We start from the raw sequence: 24,507 nt of genomic DNA, 5'->3' as shown, positions 1-24,507 counted from the left end.
ACTGCAAGTATTCAAAGTAGGGTCGCAATTGCAAGTATTCAAAGTCTAATCGCAACTGCAAATATTCAAAGTCAGGTCGCAATTGCAAGTATTCGAAGTCGGACCGCAACTGCAAGTATTCAAAATAGGGTCGCAATTGTAAGTATTTAAAGTCTAACCGCAACTGTAAATATTCAAAGTCAAGTCGCAGTTGCAAGTATTCATAGTCGGGACGCAATTGCAAGTATTTATAATCGGGTCGCAACTGCAAATCTTACTTATGCAACAACTACATGGAAAAGCTAGAATCAAATTGTTTTTTACTAAAAAAACAAATTATTACATCACAATTCATATAATAAGGACACACTACTTCTTTGTACAAGAATGTTTAGTGGTCAAAGTAGTTGAAACTAACAAGTCATTACGTAATTTTTTTTGCTTATTCTTTTTTTTCTTTATCGACGATTTCTTTTTTAAAAGATGCAACGTGCAACAACAAGAATCGAATGAGATGGGACGCATAGCAACAACCAAAATATGACATGTGAGCCCAAAAAAATAAAATGATCGGCTAAAGAAAACAAAAAGAACAAATACATAATACAAAAATATTGTATTATATAAATGAGACCATAAAAAATCTCAGCTAGCCGAGTTCTAAGCACTCCCTTGTTTCTGTCTCAATAATATAGTGTTGACATTTGTAGGGATGGAGGACACGGCTTCACCAACTTACCAGTTCTTCTCTGAACTACGAATTTGTACTAGTTATTTTGATTCTTGATTGTGTTTGCTGCCTTGTTGAGGAAGTGGTCCAATTTTCCTCTATATCTACCACCACCAATGATATCATCAATGACATCAAGACCAGGTCTCGTTGAGTGTATGTAATAAGATAAAACCTCTTCATTTCTTTAACCAACACATCCCAACCTGCTTCTGTTGTCTAAAGACGAAAACAAAATAAAAAACACTCACAGTCACAGTCTCAATTTGTACATAAAAACTTCAGAACGCATGGTTGACAGTTTCTAAACTGAATTTTCAGAGTTTTCATTACAAAACAAACGAAAACAAAAGAACAAGAAATACAAAATCTACATGCTGTATAAATTAATTAATCAAGAAATAGACATAATGTACTGCACTTTGCCAGATTGCCTCGTACGCCAAGCTAGCTAAAAGCCAACTCTTTCTCCGAATTTTCTTCATCGACTAAAGCTAACTACTTTTCTGGTATTGGTGGATCATCAACCGAAAAGTGTCCGGAGAACGGTGTCTCCGAGCTCTGGGACGGCGGACAGGAAGTGGCCGGTGCCGGGGAGCTCGTGGTAGTTGACCCAGCCGAGCCTCCCGGCGACGTGCCGCTGCAGCGCGACGGGCACGAGGCCGTCCTCGTCGCCCTGCCACAGGTGCACCGGGCACGGCGGCTCCGGCAGTGCCATTGGGTCGAACTCCCACTTGCCGAACATGACCGCCATGTCCCTGTAGTACGACTCCTGGATCCCCTGCTGCGTCGCCATCTCCCTCTTCTTCCGGAGGGTGCCGTCGGCGGTGAGGGTGCGCCGGATCTCGGCGTCGCGCTTGTTGGGGAGGTGGGTGGTGTTGTCGACGACGGTGGAGGTGGGCAGGGGCAGCCAGCTCTGCTCCATCCACCAGTGTATCATGCCGGGGGCGTGGTGTGCCACGCGCAGCGCCCACTGGTCGCCGCGCTCCTGCCGGCCGTACTCCCGCGCCGCCAGCTCCGCCGGGAACCCGGGCCACCAGTAGTTCACCACCGGCGCCAGCATGGCGGCCCCGGCGATCCGCTCCGGGATGTACCTGAGCGCGCCCCACACGGCGTGGCAGCCGAGGGAGAAGCCGACGACGTGGAACTTGTCGCCGAGCCCCAGCGCGTCGGCCAGGTCCTCCATGTCCTGCGCCGCGCTCTCCACGGAGCGGCCCGGGTTTGGGTCGCTCTCGCCGTAGCCGGCGCGGTCGAAGCCCACCATGTACACGCCAAGCTCCTCGGCCACCTCCTGGAATCAAATCGTTGCGCGGACGGCGTGAGCGACGGCGAGAGAGACGCGCGATCATATTAAAATGAGCTCGCCGGCCGTGCGGGGGCGGCGGGACGACGGGTCAGGAGAATGTATGCGCAGCACTAACCGGCGACGCGCGGAGGCTGTCGAGGCGGGAGCCGGTGAAGCCGTGGGAGAAGACGACCTTGAACCGGGCGGTCTCCTTGGGCACGCCGGACTCCTCGTACGCCAGGTGCCGGCCGTCCCTCATCCGGACCCGCGGGGCGGTGACCGGGGGCCCGCCGGGCGACCCGCACGGCGTGGGCGGCGGCGGCTGCACGGCGCGGAGCAGCCACTCGCCGAGCTGGCCGGCGAGCGGGCCCATGCCCACGCCCGTGCCCACCGGCGCCGCCGAGTAGTAGTACCCTCTCCCCGCAGAAAGCGACCGGTCCATGGAGACGGCCGGCCCCGAGCCTCGAGCCTGAAAGCTGGCTGGCTGCCGCCGTTCTTGGGTGTTGGCGCGGCGTGGCTCTGTGCTTGCGAGGAATGGTGGATAGTAGGTGGCGAGCAAGAACCGCGGGTGGGTGTTTATATATTGGCCGGAGCTGGACGCATGCGCGCGTTTGTGTGTCTGTCAGTGTGTGCTTTGCGGACGCGGTCGTGGGCGGGCTGGTTGTTGGGTGAGCTTGTGTACGGTACGATTTCGTCCGGCTTGTTGGCGGGGAGGGAAAACGCGGTTTTACGACGGGGTGTTTTTGGCGTGCGCCGTTGCTCTCACTCTCGGAGAATCTCAAACGCGAGCCACTAAAACGCTCTTGACAATTGGAACTGAACTGAGCTGGTTCGGACGTTTCAAGATCGAATGAGTATGTACGTATGAGGGAGACAACATGTCTGATGTTAATGTATAAGTTCTGTCAGGCTGTGATTGAGGTATTTGTATGACGAAGCGTGGAACCCTTTGTCTCGGGCCGCAATGTATTTATAGCACAATATCTTGGAGTACAAGGCAAGATTTTATCAAGAGGTTACGTGAGATAAGGAATACCAGAGAAGAGATAGAAAAGGGTTTAAACTACAACCATATTCTATACAATTGTCTAACACTCCCCCTCAATCTAAACCCTATTTAGCAAGGTTGAGATTGTACTTAAAATCATCTAGCCTCCTCATTGTGAGAGGTTTGGTGAACCCGTCAGCAAGTTGATCACCTGTTGGAATGAACCTTATATCAAGTAATTTGCGTGTTACTCTTTCTCTGACAAAGTGAAAATCAACCTCAATATGTCTTGTTAATGCATGAAAAACAGGATTAGCTGAGAGATAGGTTGCACCAAGATTGTCACACCATAATCTGGCAGCCTGAGGCACCTTGATTCCAAGTTCATGTAGCAAAGTCTGAATCCACATTACCTCGGCTGTTGCATTTGCTAAAGCCTTATATTCAGCCTCAGTACTAGACCTTGAGACTGTTGCCTGCTTCCTTGCACTCCATGACACAAGATTTGTTCCCAGAAACACAACAAAACCACCTGTTGATCTTCTGTCATCAGCACATCCTGCCCAGTCTGCATCAGAGTAGGCTGACACAAGCATAGATAGAGATTTTACAATTTGAAGACCAAGTCCTTCTGTAAACTTAAGATACCTCAAAATTCTTTTTACTGCTGTCCAATGAGAAGTAGTAGGAGCATGTAAGTATTGACATACTTTGTTGACAGAATATGAAATATCAGGTCGTGTGAGAGTTAAATACTGCAATGCTCCTACAATACTCCTATAGTTTGTTGCATCATCTGGCCCAAGTGCTTCTCCACTCTCACCAGTGAGTTTTTCTGAAGTAGAGATAGGTGTACTAACTGGCTTACATTTTTCCATACCTATTCTTTTGAGAATATCAGTAGTATACCTTTCTTGTGTAAGAAGTATACCATCTTTTACCTTCTTTACCTCTATTCCAAGAAAGTAGTGAATATCTCCTAGATCTTTAAGAGCAAACTCTAGCTTTAAATCTTTAAGCAGACAAGTTATAGCATCTGGACTTGAGCTGGCAACAATTATATCATCAACATAAACAAGAACAAATATAGTAACACTGTTCTTACTGTAGAAGAATAAGGAGGTATCTGCCTTTGATGGTGTGAACCCAAGTTTTTGTAACTGTGTACTTAACCTTGAATACCAGGCTCTTGGGGCCTGTTTCAACCCATACAAAGCTTTATCCAACTTGCAGACATGATGTGGTGTGTTCATGTTTTCATACCCTGATGGTTGCCGCATGAACACTTCTTCCTCAAGAACACCATGAAGAAACGCGTTCTGGACGTCTAGTTGTCGTAGGCTCCAACCTCTGGAAATAGCAATAGACAGTACAAGTCGAATAGTGGCTGACTTAATAACAGGGCTGAAAGTATCCTCATAATCAATACCAAACCTTTGTTGAAACCCTTTTGCAACCAGTCTAGCTTTGTATCTCTCTATACTACCATCAGCTTTTTTTTTGATTTTATATACCCATTTGCAATCTATCACATTTGCACCTTTCTTTGGTGAGACTAACCGCCATGTTTTATTTTGAATCAGTGCATCATACTCAACATCCATGGCTTTCTTCCATTCCTTGTGAGCAAGGGCATCATGCAAAGTTATTTGTTCACCAGTACTTGTGAGGAAAGCACATTTGTGTGTGTCATACCTGACTGTACCGTCTGTATATTTCTTATCCTTGACAACACCTGACCGAGACCGTGTATGACGACGAGGAGGAGGAGCTGAAGTTGCTGCAGGTCTGTCCACAGAAGAGTCAGCCGCAGAGGATCCAGTCGAGCCGGTCGGGCTGGCCCCCGCACCAACAGTGCTAGAAGGCGGCCCACTGTTGGTGGAGCCAATGGGCACCGCGCCTGGGATCTCGTCGAAGGCGGCGCTGACGCGGGTGGGCGCCGCACGTGGGGCGCTGTCGGTTGGCGCGGGAGGATCCTCCTGGGATCCACCGACGCAGTTGGGCTCCACACGGGGGGCGTTGTCGGCCACGCGGGCGCCGCTGGCGATTGGCGCGTGGGAGCCGCCGATGCGGGTGAACCCCGCAGGTGGGGTGCTGTCGACCACGCGGTTGCGGGCGGTTGGCGCGGGTGTTGGCGCGGGAGAATCCGCCTGGAACTCCGCGTCGGGCAGACTGCGCTGGGTGGCAACCTCGGATCGCATTTTCAACGTCAGTTTCAACAGATTCCATGATATTTTTCACATGATTGGTCCTAATTAATTCACCCCCATGATTAGAAGATGAAATAGGCTCGGAAAGAAGGGAGATTTCGACACGCAAAAGAGCTCCCGCATTAGGATGGAGTTTAGCGAAGGGAAACATGGTTTCATCAAAAATAACATCACGGGAAATATAGATACGACCGGATGAGATGTGTAGACACTTGTAGCCTTTATGGAGATTACTATAACCAAGGAACACACATTGTGTGGACCGAAACTCGAGTTTATGATGATTATAGGGACGAAGGTTTGGGTAACATGCACACCCAAAGATTTTGAGAGAACTGTAGTGTGGTTTTTGATGAAACAAACGTTCCAATGGAGTAGTGTTGCCAATGACTCGACTAGGCAAACGATTTATAAGGTATGTGGTCGTGATAAAGGCCTCATCCCAATATTTAAGTGGCATGGATGTGTGAGCTAGAAGGGATAGGCCAACTTCAACAATATGACGGTGTTTTCGTTCGGCCGAACCATTTTGTTGATGATCATGGGGACAAGAGACATGGTGAATAATCCCAATGCTACGAAAGAAGGAGTTAAGTTTCTCATACTCTCCTCCCCAGTCACTTTGAACTCCAAGGATCTTTTTGTCAAATTGTCTCTCAACAAGTGTTTGGAATTCTTGAAAGACAGAAAAACTTCAGATTTGTTTTTAAGCAAATAGATCCATGTGAACTTGCTATATCATCGATGAAACTGACATAATATTTCTTTCTACCAAAAGAATCTCTTGCATGACCCCATACATCACTGCAAATAAGCTCTAAAGGAGCATGAGACACACTATTTGACAAGGGATAGGGAAGTTGGTGACTCTTGGCACATTGACAAGCTTCACAAACAGACTCTGTATTGGAACTACTTGACAATGCAAGATTGCCTTTATTGACTACTTGCTTAACTATATTTGAAGAAGGATGCCCTAATCTTTGGTGCCATCTGGCTAGTGACAGCTTGGTGCCAGAGTAAACTTGGCGATGACGCTGTCGATTAAAGACTCTTGATGTGATGGGGTATAGTCCTCCAATGCATCTACCGCGATGGATGAGTTCCCTTGTTGCCCGATCCTTAATGAAAAAAATAAGTAGGATGAGTTTCAAAGAAAATATTGTTGTCGGATGTCAAACGGGACATGGAAGCTAGATTCTTATCGGCTTGTGGAACATGGAGAACATCTTTAAGAACAAGATCACGTTTGAGGCTAGGGGAATTAATAGAGGATTGACCAATGTGAAGAATATCCATACCTCCACCACTTGCGGTGTGAATCTGGTCGTTGCCGTGGTACCTCTCCCGGAGAGCCAGCTTCTCTAGCTCATTCGTGACATGGTCTCTGGCGCCGGAGTCGGCGTACCAAACCATCTCACCATCGGCTCCACCGTGTTCCCGTGTGGCGGCAGCAGCTTGCCGTGTTTCGGGCGTGTAGTCCTCATCATACCGGTGCCAGCAGTCAATGACTTCGTGGCCCGGCTTCTTGCAAAGCTGGCATCTTGGTCGGCAATTGTTGTTGTAGCCACCGCCGTTGTAGCCGTTGTTGTAGCCACCGCCGCGATCACCGCCGCCGCGGTCACCACCACCACCAGGGCGAGCCTGACCCTGGTTTCCGGCACGTCCTCCACCGCCGTTTCCGCGTCTGCGCCCTTGCTGTCCACGCCCACGGCCACGTCCGCGGGAGGCGGCGTTGGCAGAGGATTGGCGTAGATTGGTTCCTTGCAGCATACTGAGCCAGGCGTCGAAGCTTAGAAGCTGGCTGTAGAGCTCCTGAACCATGACCGGTTCGACCCGCGCGGCCAAGGCCGAGATCACGGGGTTGTAGTCGATGTCGAGGCCGGCTATGACGCGAGAGATGATCTCGGCATCTCCGAGCGGTGCATCGGCGCACACAACTTCATCTGTAAGGGTTTTGATCTTTCCAAGGTATTCTGCCATGGTTAGATTACCTTTTTGCAGATTGGTGAGGGCCATCCTTGTGTTGATCTTTTGGGCTTGTGTTTGTGCAGCAAACATGGCATGGATGGAAGTCCATACCTCGGCCGACGTCTGGAGCATCGCCACTTGCGCGAGAACTTCTCGAGAGAGAGATCCCATGAGGTATCCTTGTACCTGCTGTTGCTGCGCGTACCAGATTGCTCTGGCATAGTTGAAGACCTGCTCTTCCTTCCCATCCTTGGTGATGGCGATGGTGGCAGGAGGCGCCGGGCTTGCGGCATCGAGGAAGTGTTCCATCTGTGCCCCCTTGATCTGGGGTAGCACGACGGCCTTCCAAAGAAGGAAGTTCGTCCTGGTGAGCTTCTCTGATGGAGGTGGACCGAGAGAGAGCGAGGTATTGGAGGAGGATGTGGGCGCGGCGGATGTAATCTGGGTGGATGCAATGGTGGGGAGCGCGGGGCCTGTCATCGTCGACTCTCTCTACGATCGATGGAGCGGTTTCTCTTCTCGGTAGCTAGGCGTCGAGAGGAAGGGCTCTGATGACCATATGACGAAGCGTAGAACCCTTTGTCTCGGGCCGCAATGTATTTATATCACAATATCTTGGAGTACAAGGCAAGATCTTATCAAGAGGTTACATGAGATAAGGGAAATCAGAGAAGAGATAGAAAAGGGTTTAAACTACAACCGTATCCTATACAATTGTCTAACAATTTGGTCCTGAGTACTTGAGACAGACAACTGCCGCTGATACAGAGAGATTGTTGGCGACCAGTACAAGAGGCTTTCCAGGCATGCTTGGCAGCATAGATTGTATGGACTCGGAGTAGAAGAACTGTCCATTTGCTTGGCAGAGCCAGTACAAGGGGCATGTCAAAGCGTGCACTGTCATATTAGAAGCGGTAGCTTCGCAGGATCTTTGGATATGGCATTATTTCTTCCGCATGGCAGGTTCTCACAATGATATCAACGTGTTGCAGCATTCTCCAGTCTTCGCAAGGCTTGCAGAAGGCCACTCCCCACCTGTCAACTTTGAGATCAACGGCCACCAGTACAACAAGGAATACTATCTAGCTGATGGTATATATCCTCAGTGGTCAACTTTTGTGAAGACAATCTCAAACCCCCAAGATGAGAAGAGAAAGAAATTTTCCCAAATGCAAGAGAGTGCTAGAAAGGATGTGGAACGTGCTTTTGGTGTGCTTCAATCCCGATGGGGTATCGTTCGAAACCCTGCACTGTCATGAGATGAAAGGAAGCTTTGGGAGGTGATGAGTGCTTGTGTGATCATGCACAACATGATCGTCGAGGACGAGCGTGATGACAGTATCTTCGACTAAGGATTTGATTATCAAGGTGAAAATGTTGAGCCCCTGCACCAAGAACCGTCCACGTTTCAAAAATTTGTCCAGTTCCATCGTGAGATGCGTGATTGGCACAATCATTTGGATCTTCAAAATGACTTGGTTGAACACATGTGGGAACATATTGGAAACCAATAGATGTATTGGTTCATTTTATGTTCATTCAAGACAATTTCGATTTGGTTGTAAAACTATTTTATTTAGAGACAATTTTGATTGGGTTCATGTGCAAACTTGTCTTAATACGAAAATGTGGGCATTTTAGGCCCTGGCGGACAGGATGGGGCAAAAGGACGCGGCCGTGCGCTGGGCGCACGGCCACCGCATCCCAGGACAGGGTCGGACACGACCCCATCGCCCTACCCAAACAGACAGAATCCGGGCAAAACGGCCGCCCGCTCGGGGTCGCGCGGTGGAGTTGGCGTCACAGCTCGGCTTCAAACCGGGGGAGCTCACCCCCAACATCCATCGCGCGAGGGACTGGGATCAGGTGACATGCCTACAACATGTCATGCCGCAACATGCGGCCTCCCATCCGCCCTTAAATCTCCATCCAACGTCCCACAGTGATCCAAGGCAAAAAAGTATTTACGGACAATAAACTACACAGACGAAATACATCAGACTACTATTTTCAGAGTTTGTTCAATAGAATCATCAACTTTTCAGTCATTATACGGTATAAACAACAACTATATTTTTTACCAAATTTGCATAAATTAAATTTCGAACTTAGTTATACAAAAAAAAGTATGCAAACATCAGTCATATAGCAACGAAAACAACAGTAATTTAACAATACAAATTAAGTACCACTTGATTGAAATTCAGTACCACTTGCTTGTAATTCAAAAGCTCCATACGTTCAAATTGTCCACCAAATGGCCATTTCACTTGTACACTTAGGCCACAAAATAATATAGTTAACCCCATACTACTATAGTTAACCATATCCAAAATACTATCTAACAAGTTCCATGCTAGAACAAATAATCATCATCATCACCATCACGTACAAAATATTATCTAAGAAGCTTCCATGCTAGAACAGATTATCATGGTCGGTCGTCAAGAGCTGGGTGAAACTCATAATATTATTGCACCCTTGAAGCACCACATTTACTTCTTTGTTGTTGTCATACTTCTCCACTTGTACTTGAGGCTGCACATCATCTTTTTTTCTTTTGTTGCACACCATCCTTCTTCCTTTGTCGCTAAGAACAAAAATCACTATAATTAGTTAACAAATGAGCAATAACAACATATCATGTACCAATTTCAACATACCTTTTCTCCCTGTTTTGTTGGTCCTTTAGTTACTGTGTGCTTTCCCTTGAGTAACTTATCAAGCTAAGTTTTCTTTCTCCTTAAGTTCTTTGACTGAACCTCTTTTTCTTCAACCGTGCATATCTAAGCAACTCATCTACTTGCTGCACATTCTCTTTGTCTTTACATAGTTCATTCATGGCACTAGTGGATGCATTGAGTAAATCATGTTTATGCGGAGCGACGGAATCAAGTGCATTATCCAATAGAATACAACATTGTGGAGAGTTGGCTGCTTTTTGTGCCATTTTGTGAAATTTATGAGACAAATCCTTGTATCGAAGTTCAGCTTCCATTTTTGGATTTTCTACCACATTCCTTCCTTCTCTATCTTGTATACTTTCATTGCGAGCTTCTCTAGTCCACCTCTTGAAGACATAATGTGTCGGAAGTGTCTTTATATTCATCAAATCAAGCACTTTTAGACCATGTGCACACAAGATTCCTGTCCTATTGAACATCCCACAACTACATGAAACCGTTTTGGTTAAAGGATCACCTATCACTATGCGCTCCTCCTCAAACTGTAAATCTCCATGCAACCTCACAATAGCAACAACAAAACTGTTATTTCCATCCAATGCTCTACAACATGCACCCGTTGATGTTTCATACTCACCTTGGAAAGCCTAAAAAATAATCGGAGTGTATACCTCATTTGCTTCCACCAACATAGGAGTCTTCATCTTAATTATTGGTATATTCTTTATTGCATCGAAAAATATGAAAATCCGATTTCAAATGATTTTTCAATGCATTGTTGAAGCTCTCACTTAATTGTGTACTTCTCACTCCCAAGCTAAAGACATCTCTCATATAACATTCAGCCCATTTTTCTTTCACCTTGTAGATACTATGTAACCAAGCTTGCTAATGCACTTTGAGCCTCATATTGGCAAACGCTTTGTCAAATGCTACCTTGTTCATAGCCATACATACAAGCACCAAAATTTGTGAGAATATGAGGCTCTTTTTCTTCATCCTCCACTTCATCTCTCTCTTCCACTTCATCATTTTCTCCACCCTTCCCAGAAGTCAAGTGTTTGACATCATTTTGCATTATATGAAAGGTGCACAATCCATGATATGATTCTGTGTTATGATACAAACCAAAATAATTCAACATACTTCCAGCCTGTCCATAAGCCAACTCCCGCTGCCGCTTGCTTTGCAAATGGTTCTTTTGGTCACGACAAGTGTAACTAAGGTTGTTAGGACCACCAACTAGACAACAAGCATACTCGTGTGAAGCTTTTGGCATAATTCCAGAATCATCGGCTGTTTCTATCTCGAAAGCTTGCACTTCTGAAATCTTCCCTTGTGATGCTAACAAGTGGCGGGTTTGTGGCAATTGAAGGCGGTGATTGTGCTCCAAAACAACTTCGGTGACTTCAAAATTGTTGGCAACTCGATCATATGTAACAATCACATGAGCCTTACAATTGGTTCTTGTTTCAGCTCTAATACGTTTTGGCTCATGATCTGTTTGTTTTTTCCTTCAATGGCCTTCATTTGAACAAACAAACCAGCATGAAGTAATCACACCATCACATCTGCTTTTGATTGTGGATATTTTCCTCACATCAAAGCCGATGTGATCCCCATAATCTACCCAAAACTCCCAAGCCTCTTCCGAATCTCTGAACCTCATACCTACTTTGGGTGTCCTCTTTCCGATTTCTGCCATTGCGCAACATTCAAATCTGTCAAACGAAAACAGGGGTACCTTAGCTGGAGTTACAGTCCGCCCATCCACCACAGCAAGGGTGGTCTGGTGTGCTTGCTTCAGGTTAGTGTTTGTTTACATCAGGACCTGCTTTTGACATAAAAAAACATAGCAGGTAGGCGATGTTTGCAACCCAAACAAGCTAATTGAACCCATACATGCTAACTGAACCTAAACTGATGTGCAGGAAGAGGAGAGGCGACCTGGGCGACTCGGGTGGCGGCTTGGAGGAGCGGCGACTGGGGCAGCGGTTCGACCGTGCGGGGGCTCGACGGAGTGGTGACCCGGGCGGAGGCACAACCCTACAGGGGCTTGATGGAGCGGTGGCGCGACCCTGCGGCGGCTCGGCGGAGCGACGAATCGGGCGGCGGCGTGACTCTGCGAGGGCTCGGCGGAGCTGGCTCCCTGCGGGGGCGACGCGACCCTGCGGCGACTCAGGTGGTAGCGGCGCAACCCTGCGGGGGCTCGGCAAGGGCGAGCTGGTTCCCGCGGCGACGGACTGGGGCGATTTGGTCCAAGCTATAATTTTTTTATTGTTTGTAAGTATATTTTTACCTTGGATTGTTGTGGGACGTTGGATGGGCATTGGAGGGCGGATGCGAGGCCGCATGTTGCAGCGTGACATGCTGTACGCATGTTACCTGATACCAGTCCTCGCGCGAGACTCCGACACCCCCAAGCCAATTTTGATAAAGACTGCAACTCCAACGGACCAACCCAAATGAACGGCGATTTTGTCCGTTTGGGTCGATCGAGCGGACACGAATATCCGCTTCGGCGCTTGGATCAGCGCATGTGTCTAACACTGGCCCGATTTATTTTTTGCTCGCGTGTGAAAAAAGTATATAAATATTTACGAAAATACTAAACATGCATAATTAAACATTAAAAGCCGGCCACGAAGGCCGGCAAGAGTCCACGCGTCCGCATTACATTAATTAAACGTAAAAAACCTAAAACTATGCGGCAGCCCTAGGCGGCGAAGGCGGCGTCGTCGGGGCCGGTGAGGTCGACCAGCGTAGGCGCATGGCCGGCCCAGGGGAACGCCGTGTTCGAGAGCGTAGCTGCCTGCGCCTTCGTCGTTTGTCCCGCCGGCGCGGGCTGTGCTGGTGGCGGTGGCAGCCGAGCAGCACGGGCGCGCTCCTCCTCCTCCAGCTCCCATCGTTCCTCCTCCGCCTCCTTCTCCAGCTCCATCAGCCGAAGGCCTTCGACGTGCTCCGCCCGCAGGTGCTCCATCTTCCAGTGCTCGAGGTAGGCTTGCTCCTGCCGCGGTGTCGTGCCTAGCCAGATGGGCGACGCACTGACAAACTCGTTGACGACGCCGTCCCACTAGTAGACCTCCCGCGGCTTCGTGGGCTCGGGCTTCGGGGGAGGTGGCACGACGCAGTCGCCGGCGGCCGATAGCGCGATGGCCTCCGCGAGCTGCTGCTGGTGCGCCGCCTCCTCATTGGCCCTGTGCCGCTCTTCCTCCTCGTTGTCGCGGAGGACAGCTCCCAGCGCCGCCTGGTAGGAGGCCTTAGCCTCCTGGTCCTCATCGCTGACGACAGGCGAGGGCGATGGAGGGCCTCCTGGATGCACTTCACGCACGCACGACGGCGCTGCTCCCTGTGCTCCACCGCGAACCACAGCTCCCAGTTGGGGGAGTCGGCCGCGTATGCAGGGTTCTGCCGCTGCTCTGGTGTTACCAGACCTCGACGACAGCTCACCTCCTCCGCATGCACCCGCATAGATCGCGACACGGCCGGCACCGGGATATTCTCGGATACAGATATCAGTGGTGCGGAAGGGTGACGTCGGGGTAAGGCAGCATCATGCGGTGCTCTGAGTACCACCGCGCTTAGTGGACCAGGACACTCACATGCTGGCGAGGCCGACGGGAAGGCGCGGGCGGGGAGATGGCACGGGGGTAGAGCGGGGCCTTGCCGTTGAACGGGAAGGAGCCGCCATGGTGCTAGGGTTTTTGGTCGCCAAGGAGGTGGCGAGATGGGGACGGGTGGGTTCTGGAAGCACATGAGGCGGAACCCACCGCACGCTCGGATTAAAAAAGGCCGACCGCGGTCGTTAACGCATGGGCCCGAGGTGGGCGACCGTCATAAATAATGTTGACCGCGGTGGTTGGGGGCGGACATCGAGAGGGCGCGCGCATTTGCTTCGCGTCCGCGCCGACGCATTTCAGTCCCATATTTGGGCCGGAAATGGGTCGGCACGGGCGCGGAGCGGACGTATTTTGAAAATGGGTCGCCCCATTGGAGTTGCTTTAATAAGTATCACATGTATGACACAAAGATATGCCAACTTTTAATGATTCCAATGACAAATTTAGTGACGCGAGGAGGCCAATTTTAATTGTCAAGCATGAAAACTTCCTTGCCAAATGGCAGGTTTCAAATTTTTTGTTGGGTTTGTTTTTTATTTTTGAATGACAATTTTTAGTTGTAAAAGATACCAGGACCGGATTGCTTTGTGTTACACCTATGACACTTATCATTTGGGTTTTCATAAACCATGTATTTTGACAATCTAGATTCTTTTCGTGTCGAACCCGTCCTCTTTGGCATGGTCCCAGCCGTCGTTGCACGGTCTGGTCTGTTCGCCGTCCAACATTGCCAAGGTGGATCCACTCAAGCCTATCGTGAGGTTCATCGTCCTACCAAACACCGAGAAGTCGGGCCGCGTTAGGACAAGAGCGACGCGCGAAGGATAGGGCAAAGAAGAAGGCATAGACGACCACTTAGGCCGGAGCTCCTTGATGACCCACAAGTATAGGGGATCAATCGTAGTCCTTTCGATAAGTAAGAGTGTCGAACCCAACGAGGAGCAGAAGGCTCTGATAAACGGATTTCAGCAAGGTAATAACTGCAAGCAATGAAAGTAGCGGTAACAAGTGATTGTGTAGCGAGGTGAAACGTAGCAAGCAAATAGTAACAAGTAACAAGTAGTAGCAACGGTGAAGCAAGTGGCCCAATCCCTTTTGTAGCAAGGGACAAGCCTGAACAAAGTCTTATAGGAGGGAAAACGCTCCCGAGGACACACGGGAATTTCTGTCATGCTAGTTTCATCATGTTCATATAATTCACGTTCGTTACTTCGATAGTTTGATATGTGGGTGGACCGGCGCTTGGGTATTTCCCTTACTTGGACAAGCATCCCACTTATGATTAAACTCTCTCGCAAGCATCCACAACTACAAAAGAAGAATTAAGACAACGTCTAACCATAACATTAAACTAGTGGATCCAAATCAGCCCCTCACGAAGCAACGCATAGACTGGGGTTTAAGCTTCTGTCACTCCAGCAACCCATCATCTACTTATTACTCCCCAATGCCTTCCTCTGGGCCCAAATATGGTGAAGTATTATGTAGTCGACCTTCACATAACACCACTAGAGGAAAAACAACATACAACATATGAAAATACCGAACGAATATCAAATTCACATGACTATTATCAGCATGACTTATCCCATGTCCTGAGGAACAAAAGTAACTACTCCCAAAACATAATCATAATCATGATCAGAGGTGTAGTGAATAGCATCAAGGATCTGAACATAAACTCTTCCACCAAGTAATCCAACTAGCGTCAACTACAAAGAGTAATCAACACTACTAGCAACCTTACAAGTACCAATCAGAGTCGCGAGATGAAGATTGGTTACAAGAGGTGAACTAGGAATTGGAGAGGAGATGGTGCTGATGAAGATGTTGATGAAGTTGCCTCCCCTCCGACGAGAGGAGTGTTGGTGATGACGATGGCGACGATTCCCCCCTCTGGGAGGGAAGTTTCCCTGGCAGGATCGTCCTGCCGGAGCTCTAGATTGGATCTCCTCAAGTTCCGCCTCGTGGCGGCGGCGAAACCACGAAAAAGCTCCCTCCTAATTTTTTTTCCAGACCAGGACGCTTCATATAGCAAAAGAGGGGGGCTAGTGGGCGGTCAGGTAGCCCACAAGCTTGCCCACCGCCACCAGGGGGATGGCGGCGGAGTGGGGGCTTGTGGAGCCCTGGTGGCCCCCTCCGGTAGTTCTTTCGCCCAGTATTTTTTATTTAATCCAGAAAAAATCCACGTAACTTTTGAGTGCATTTGGAGATGTGCAGAATAGTGGACTAGGATTTGCTCCTTCTCCAGTCCAGAATTCCAGCTGCCTGAATTCTCCCTCTTCAAATAAACCTTGCAAAATAAGAGAGAAAATGCATAAATATGGTACCACAAGTAATATAACAGCCCAAAAAGCAATAAATATCAACATGAAAGCATGATGCAAAATGGACGTATCAACTCCCCCAAGCTTAGACCTCGCTTGTCCTCAAGCGAAAACCAAGTTCCATAAACATGTCCACATGTTTGGGGACGAAGGTGTCGATAAAACATAATACAGACATGAGGGCATCATGATCACACATAGAACAACAATACATCATAAAGATTCTTAAGGGAAAGTAGCAATTCCTTCACAAAGCAAAGCATGAAGAAAAAACCTTACTGAGAAGTAACCAACAATAGTCCATAGTCATTGAAGCAATTGCAATTTATCACAATATCACAAAGAGTCAAATAAGAGCTTGTAAGGCAAACCCACATACTCAATCATCTCTTTCGTTTTCCACAATTGTTACAACTCACGTGGTACTCATGGTGTCAAAGTTTCAGTTGGACACAGAGGAAGATAGGGGCTTATAGTTTTGTCTCCCAACGGTTTACCTCAAGGGTAAAGTCAACACAATAAAGCATAAGTACTCAACTCCAAGTTGATATATGAGTATAGATATTTCCCAAGCATGTGACAGTAGCCAAGACAAAGGAAAAAAGGGAATTAGTGAAGATCACCATGACTCTTACAAGGGTAAAAAGTAAAGGTACAAGATAGTCCCTTCGCAGAGGGAAGCAGAGGTTGTCATGCACTTTTGAGGTTTGAATGTGTGTCCACTTAGTGTGGAGGAACGTCACTTTATATTGCCTCATGTGATAAAGAACTTTATTATGCAGTCTGTCGCTTTTATGTCTTCCTCATCACAGGTTTGTACAAAGCTTATTTTCCACACACTAATAGATCATACATATTAGAGAGCAATTTTTATTGCTTGCACCGATGACAACTTACTTGAAGGATCTTATTCAATCCGTAGGTAGGTATGGTGGACTCTCATGGCAAAACTGGTTGGAGGTTTATGGATGCACAAGTAGTATCTCTACTTGGTGCGGGAGTTTTGGCTAATATGAGGTGGAAGCAATCGTCACGTGCTAAGGGATCTCTATTCATATAGCATTGTTTGGAACCAAGCAAACACAATTCATTATGTTGTCTTCCTTGTCCAACATCTACTCCTAGGCATGTAATAGTTTGGTGAGTGCTCACAATTGTAAAAAGTGTCTAAGATGATATATTTATATGTGAACCTCTCTTTCCTTATTACTTCTTATTAATTGCAACAATGACTAATGTCTATGTTGATTTATTCTCAACAATTTTCAATCATCATACGTGTCATACGTGAAGTGATCACTTTCCATAAGATCGTCTCATGATCTTTCATGCTATCATTCTTTTCATACTTTTTGATCATGGCACAAAGCAAAGCCCTTGACCAAGAAACTCTTTATTATATAGCTCGTAAGCTCGAATACATCAGGGGAGAGACAAAAGCAAAAGACTCAAACTAAAAACTAAAGACTTATTCCTCCAAAAGAAGAAATAAAAACTGAAAAGGAAAGAACTAAAACAAAGGTAAAAGCAAAAGATATAAAGGTGATACGATACCAGGGCAACTCCCCCAAGCTTGGCAGAAGCCAAGGGGATTGCCCATACCAATGCTTAGTTGTCTTCCTTTGGTGGTGATGGTGGTGTTGTTGTCGCCTTTGATTCCAAGAGAGCTATCAATCTTTGATTTATACCTTTGAGATGTGTGACATGGTTTTCCAGCAAAACAACTTCACGAGAAAGAGAAATATTGCGAGCACGAGTTGTTTCGCAAAACCTCAAGATTTCAATCAAGGATGGAGACATCACGTGGAGAAAGGGTTGGAGAAAATCTACTCCTTCAATGTCTTCAATGTTGAACTTCCTCCCTAGCTTGGGTTTTCTCCTTAGCTTGGTCCCTGGCTTCCGTGACTTCTACTCTTTTTAGATCAGCATCTACTTCCTCATGAACTTGGTGAAGATCATTCTCCCCAACAGATTCCTGAGACATCTTTGCCCTAAATCTGCGGCCAACAACAAGCTCGAAACGAAAACAGAGGAAAACTACGCGATACGGAGATCAAAACCTTCGGGCGACTACATATTGATTTTTCTGGGCCAGAAGGAGTCCTTCGCAAGAAAACGGAGTCCGGGAGGCACACAAGGTGCCCACAAGCTTGCGCTCCGCCACCAGGGGGTAGGGGGCGGTGACATGGCTTGTGGCTGCATCGTTCGCTCTCCAGACTGCTTTTAATTTTCTAAATTTCCAAAAATTCCAAAACGGAAGAAATTTCCTATTGGAAAAGTATCAGAGTCCAATTTCTTACCGAAACAGATACATCTTTGTTTTCAAGGTCTGGAACAGGCTGGTAAACATGCCTTATGTACTCCTGTGGAGTTATGACATTGATGATATAGGTCTCAACATTTATGGGAGTACCAGAGATTTAATGCTTGATTCTTTGCCCATTTACCATTCTAGGAAAATTTCCTTCCGTGTTATTGATTTTGATGTCACCGGAACGATATACTTCCTCGACAACATAGGGACCTTCCCATTTAGAGAGAAGCTTGCCTGCAAAGAATCTCAAACGAGAATTGTATAGCAAGACATAATCACCTACATTGAACTCTTGTTTCTGTATTCGTTTGTCGTGCCATCTCTTAACCTTTTCCTTGAACAACTTGGCATTCTCATATGCCTGGGCTCTCCATTCATCTAACGAGTTGATATCAAACAACCGCTTCTCACCGACAAGTTTGAAATCAAAGTTGAGCTCTTTGATTGCCCAATAAGCTTTGTGTTCCAGCTCAAGAGGTAAATGGCAGGCCTTACCGTAAACCATTTTATACGGTGACATGCCCATGGGATTCTTATAAGCAGTCCTATAAGCCCATAGTGCATCGTCAAGTTTGCTAGACCAGTTCTTTCGAGATCTATTGACGGTCTTTTGTAGGATCAACTTGATCTCCCTATTACTCAACTCCACTTGATCACTAGACTGAGGATGATAAGGAGATGCAACTCTATGGTTGACATCATACTTAGCTAGCATCTTGCGGAAAACACCATGAATGAAGTGTGAACCGCCATTAGTCATCAAGTATCTAGGGACTCCAAATCTTGGGAATATGACTTCTTTAAGCATCTTAATAGAGGTGTGGTGATCAACATTTTTAGTGGGGATAGCTTCTACCCACTTAGTAACGTAATCCACAGCAACTAAGATGTGAGTGTACCCATTGGAACTCGGGAAGGGTCCCATATAATCAAAGCCCCAGACATCAAATGGTTCAATGACAAGTGAATAGTTCATAGGCATTTCCTGACGCTTACTGATGTTCCCTATTCTTTGGCATTCGTCACAAGACAAGACAAACTTACATGCATCCTTGAAGAGAGTGGGCCAATAAAAACCTGATTGGAATACCTTATGGGCAGTTCTATCTCCAGCATGGTGTCCTCCGTAGGCTTCGGAATGACACTTCTGCAGGATCTGTCCCTGTTCATGTTCAGGCACACAACGTCTAATAACACCATCTACTCCTTCCTTATAAAGGTGAGGATCATCCCAAAAGTAGTGTCTCAAATCAAAGAAGAATTTCTTCTTTTGTTGATAGGTGAAACTGGGTGGTATGTATTTGGCTACGATATAGTTTGCATAATCGGCATACCACGGTGCACTAAGTGAAGTGCGAATGACATTTAATTGCTCATCAGGAAAGCTGTCATCAATAGGTAGTGGGTCATCAAGGACATTCTCTAGCCTAGACAAGTTATCTGCTACAGGGTTATCAGCACCCTTTCGGTCAACAACGTGCAAATCAAATTCCTGTAGCAGGAGAACCCATCTGATCAGCCTAGGCTTAGCGTCATTCTTCTCCATGAGGTACTTAATAACAGCATGATCAGAGTGAATAGTGACTTTGGAGTCAACTATATAAGATCTGAACTTTCACATGCAAACACGACTGCTAAAAATTCCTTCTCCGTAGTGGCATAGTTTCTTTGGGCACTGTCTAGAGTTTTACTAGCGTAGTGAATGACATTCAACTTCTTGTCAACTCTTTGTCCTAGAACAGCACCAACAACATAATCACTAGCGTCACACATGATTTCAAAGGGCAAGTTCCAGTCAGGTGGTTGAACAATAGGTGCGGTTATCAAAGCCTTCTTAAGTATTTCAAAGGCTTCCTCACAATCCTCATCAAAAACAAAAGGAACATCCTTCTGCAAGAGGTTGGTAAGAGGCCTAGAAATCTTAGAGAAGTCTTTAATGAACCTTCTATAGAAACCAGCATGACCTAGGAAACTTCGTATACCTCTGATATATGTTGGGCAAGGCATTTTCTCAATTGCATCAACCTTAGCCTTATCAACTTCAATGCCTCTTTCAGAGATTTTGTGTCCTAAGACGATACCTTCATTAAGCATAAAGTGACACTTCTCCCAATTTAAGACGAGGTTGGTTTCTTCGCATCTCTGTAAGACTCGATCAAGGTTGCTGAGGCAATCATCAAAGGAACACCCGTAAACGGAGAAGTCATCCATGAAAACCTCGACGATCTTTTCACAAAAGTCAGAGAATATAGCCATCATATATCTTTGGAAGGTGGCAGGTGCATTACATAAGCCAAAAGGCATACGTCTATAGACAAAGGTACCGAAAGGGCAGGTGAAAGTGGTTTTCTCTTGATCAGATTGTGCAACAGGTATCTGCGAGAAACCTGAATAACCGTCTAGAAAGCAGAAGTGTGTGTGCTTTCATAGCCTTTCTAGCATTTGGTCGATGAACGACAAAGGATAATGATCCTTCCTGGTTGCCTTATTCAGTTTCCGGAAGTCCATCACCATTCTATAGCCGGTAATAATCCTTTGTGGGATTAGTTCATCCTTATCATTAGGAACGACGGTGATACCTCCCTTCTTAGGTACGCAATGTACTGGACTTACCAATCACTATGAGCAACAGGATAAATGATTCCTGCTTCCACAAGCTTTAATATTTCTTTTCTGACGACCTCTTTCATCTTAGGATTTAATCTCCTTTGATGATCAGCAACTGGTTTAAAGTCAGGATTGGTTTTAATCTTGTGCTGACATAGAGTAGGACTAATACCCTTAAGATCATCAAGAGTATATCCAATAGCAGCGCGGTGCTTCCTCAGAGTTTTTAGTAACTTCTTCTCTTCGTGCTCTGAGAGGAGAGCACTAATAATGATAGGATATATCTCCTTCTCATCAAGATAGGCATACTTAAGAGTATCATGCAACTGTTTAAGCTCGAACATAGGATCACCCTTTGGTGGGGGAGGATCCCCAAGCAGTTCAACAGGCAGATTATTCTTGAGAATAGGATATTGTTCTAAGAAAATTCTATCTATCTCATCTCTCTCCTCCATATGCATATCATTTTCATGCTCAAGCAAATATTGCTCTAAAGGATCCGTAGGAGATACGACAATAGAGGCAAGAGCAATGATTTCATCCCTACCAGACGACTCTCTTTCATGGGGTTGTCTTCCAAACTTGGAGAAGTTAAATTCATGAGACACACCCTCGAAACTAATCGTGACAGTCTGCTTAATGCAATCAATGTGAGCATTGAGAGTGTTGAGAAAGGGTCTACCAAATATGATGGGACAAAAGCTATCTTGTGCAGCACCAAGGACGAGGAAATCAGTAGGATACTTCGTCTTACCACACAGGACTTCTACGTATCTCACAATTCCGAGAGGGCAGATAGTGTCTCTATTAGCTAGCGTAATAGTGACATCAATGGCTTCTAACTCAGCAGGTGCAATCTCATCTTTGATTTCATCATATAGAGAACGGGGTATTGCACTAACACTAGCTCCCATATCACATAAACCATGGTAACAGTGATCTCCTATCTTAACAGAAACAACGGGCAGGCCAACTACAGGTCCGTGTTTGTCTTTCGCGTGAGGTTTAGCAATTCTAGCGGAGTCCTCACATAATTTGATAACATGCCCATCTATGCCTTCAGCTAAGAGATCTTTGATAATAGCAACACTAGGTTCAACTCTAATCTCCTCACGGGGTGCAAGTGGTCTAATGTAACCCCTACGTATCATAGTTGGAGCTTTAGAATAATCCTTTATCCTAGCGGGGTATGGTGGTTTCTCAGTGTAAGCACAAGGAACAACATGATCACTAAAAGCAATGACTTTCTCCTCAACTAGATTGGTTTTGGCTATGTTGCTTTCTACAAGAGGATGATATTTAAACCACTTCTCTTTGGGAAGATCAACATGAGCAGCAAAAGATTCACATAGAGAAGCTACTATCTCAGAGTCAAGTCCATACTTAGCGCTAAAATTTCTAGAAGTGTTTGTCTCAACAAAAGATTTAACGCAATCAAACTGGAAATTCTTACCTGACTCCTTACCTTTCTCCAGCTCCCAATCTTCAGAGTTGCGTTTGATTCTCTCCAATAAATTCCACTTGTGATCAATATCCTTCTTCATAAAAGAACCGACACAAGAAGTGTCAAGCATGGTACGATCTTCATGAGAAAGCCGAGCATAAAAGTTTTGAATGATGATTTCTCTCGAGAGCTCATGATTGGGGAATGAATATATCATTGATTTAAGCCTCCCCCAAGATTGATCTATGCTTTCCCTGTCACGAGGCCAAAAGTTATAAATAAAGTTCCGATGACGATGTACTAAATGCATAGGATAGAATTTTTGATGAAATTCCAATTTCAACCGATTGTATCCCCATGATCCAGTATCATCACATAGCCTATACCATGTCAACGCCTTATCCTTCAAAGATAAAGGAAAGAATTTCTTATTTACCTCATCCTCGGGCAAACCTGCAAGCTTAAATAAACCACAAACTTCATCTACATAGATTAGATGCAAGTCTGGATGTGAAGATCCATCTCCTGTGAAAGGATTAGCCAGCAGTTTCTCAAGCATACCCAAAGGAATTTCATAAAAGATATTTTCAGTAGGCACCTCAGGTTGAGGAGCAACTCCTCGTGCTTCCGTTCGTGGTGAAGATACCCCGAACAAACTCCTCAAAGAAGCAGTTTCCATAGTGACAAGTGACAATAAATTTCAGCACAGTATAAAAATGTTTCCTTACCAATTTCCACTTACCAAAGGCGCTTCACTCCCCGGCAACGGTGCCAGAAAAGAGTCTTGATGACCCAGAAGTATAGGGGATCGATCATAGTCCTTTCGATAAGTAAGAGTGTCGAACCCAACGAGGAGCAGAAGGTTCTGATAAACGGATTTCAGCAAGGTAATAACTGCAAGCACTGAAAGTAGCGGTAACAAGTGATTGTGTAGCGAGGTGAAACGTAGCAAGCAAAGAGTAACAAGTAACAAGTAGTAGCAACGGCGCAGCAAGTGGCCCGATCCCTTTTTAGCAAGGGACAAGCCTGAACAAAGTCTTATAGGAGGGAAAACGCTCCCGAGGACACACGGGAATTTCTGTCATGCTAGTTTCATCATGTTCATATGATTCACGTTCGTTACTTTAATAGTTTGATATGTGTGTGGACCGACGCTTGGGTACTGCCCTTACTTGGACAAGCATCCCACTTATGATTAACCTCTCTCGCAAGCATCCGCAACTACAAAAGAAGAATTAAGACAACGTCTAACCATAGCATTAAACTAGTGGATCCAAATCAGCCCCTCACGAAGCAACGCATAGACTGGGGTTTAAGCTTCTGTCACTCCAGCAACCCATCATCTACTTATTACTCCCCAATGCCTTCCTCTGGGCCTAAATATGGTGAAGTGTTATGTAGTCGACGTTCACATAACACCACTAGAGGAAAAACAACATACAACATATCAAAATACCGAACGAATATCAAATTCACATGACTATTATCAGCATTACTTATCCCATGTCCTCAGGAACAAAAGTAACTACTCAAAAAACATAATCATAATCATGATCAGAGGTGTAATGAATAACATCAAGGATCTGAACATAAACTCTTCCACCAAGTAATCCAACTAGCATCAACTACAAAGAGTAATCAACACTACTAGCAACCTTACAAGTAACAATCGGAGTCGCGAGACGAAGATTGGTTACAAGAGATGAACTAGGGATTGGAGAGGAGATGGTGATGATGAAGATGTTGATGGTGATGAGTCCCCTCCGACGAGAGGAGTGTTGGTGATGACGATGGCGACGATTCCCCCCTCCGGGAGGGAAGTTTCCCTGGCAGGATCGTCCTGCCGGAGCTCTAGATTGGATCTGCTCAAGTTCCGCCTCGTGGCGGCGGCGAAACCACGAAAAAGCTCCCTCCTGATTTTTTCTAGACCCGGACGCTTCATATAGCAAAAGAGGGGGACTAGTGGGCCGTCAGGCAGCCCACAAGCTTGCCCACCACCACAAGGGGGGTGGTGGCGGAGTGGGGGCTTGTGGAGCCCTGGTGGCCCCCCTCCGGTAGTTCTTTTGCCCAGTATTTTTTATTTAATCCAGAAAAAATCCACGTAACTTTTGATGGCATTTGGAGATGTGCAGAATAGTGGACTAGGATTTGCTCCTTCTCCAGTCCAGAATTCCAGCTGCCTGAATTCTCCCTCTTCAAATAAACCTTGCAAAATAAGAGAGAAAAGGCATAAATATGGTACCACAAGTAATATAACAGCCCAAAAAGTAATAAATATCAACATGAAAGCATGATGCAAAATGGACGTATAACTCCTCCTCCAAATCTCCACGTCAGAGCACCGGTGG

General features: G+C 46.1%; 1 protein-coding gene across 1 annotated transcript; it reads right to left on the bottom strand.

The window, feature by feature from the left end:
* Nucleotides 1-1,003: 1,003 nt before the first annotated feature.
* LOC123410581 lies at nt 1,004-2,572 on the bottom strand. Its single transcript, XM_045103529.1, has 2 exons — nt 2,131-2,572; nt 1,004-2,000 (listed from the first exon to the last, which is right to left on the bottom strand). The coding sequence occupies exons 1-2, from the start codon at nt 2,434-2,436 to the stop codon at nt 1,233-1,235; spliced, it is 1,074 nt and encodes a 357-aa protein (XP_044959464.1). The 5' UTR covers nt 2,437-2,572; the 3' UTR covers nt 1,004-1,232.
* Nucleotides 2,573-24,507: the final 21,935 nt, after the last annotated feature.

This window comes from Hordeum vulgare, chromosome 1H, assembly GCF_904849725.1.
Source record: "Hordeum vulgare subsp. vulgare chromosome 1H, MorexV3_pseudomolecules_assembly, whole genome shotgun sequence".
Taxonomy (NCBI): domain Eukaryota; kingdom Viridiplantae; phylum Streptophyta; class Magnoliopsida; order Poales; family Poaceae; genus Hordeum; species Hordeum vulgare.
Note: the sequence above shows the minus strand (reverse complement) of the source record. Positions and strands in the feature narration are given on the sequence as shown.

Excerpts from the sequence above, each read along its gene's own strand:
- LOC123410581 (XM_045103529.1), bottom strand. The coding sequence starts at position 2,436 with ATGGACCGGTCGCTTTCTGCGGGGAGAGGGTACTACTACTCGGCGGCG. Across the intron at positions 2,001-2,130 it reads ACAGCCTCCGCGCGTCGCCG|GAGGTGGCCGAGGAGCTTGG; the intron begins GTTAGTGCTGCG and ends ATTTGATTCCAG.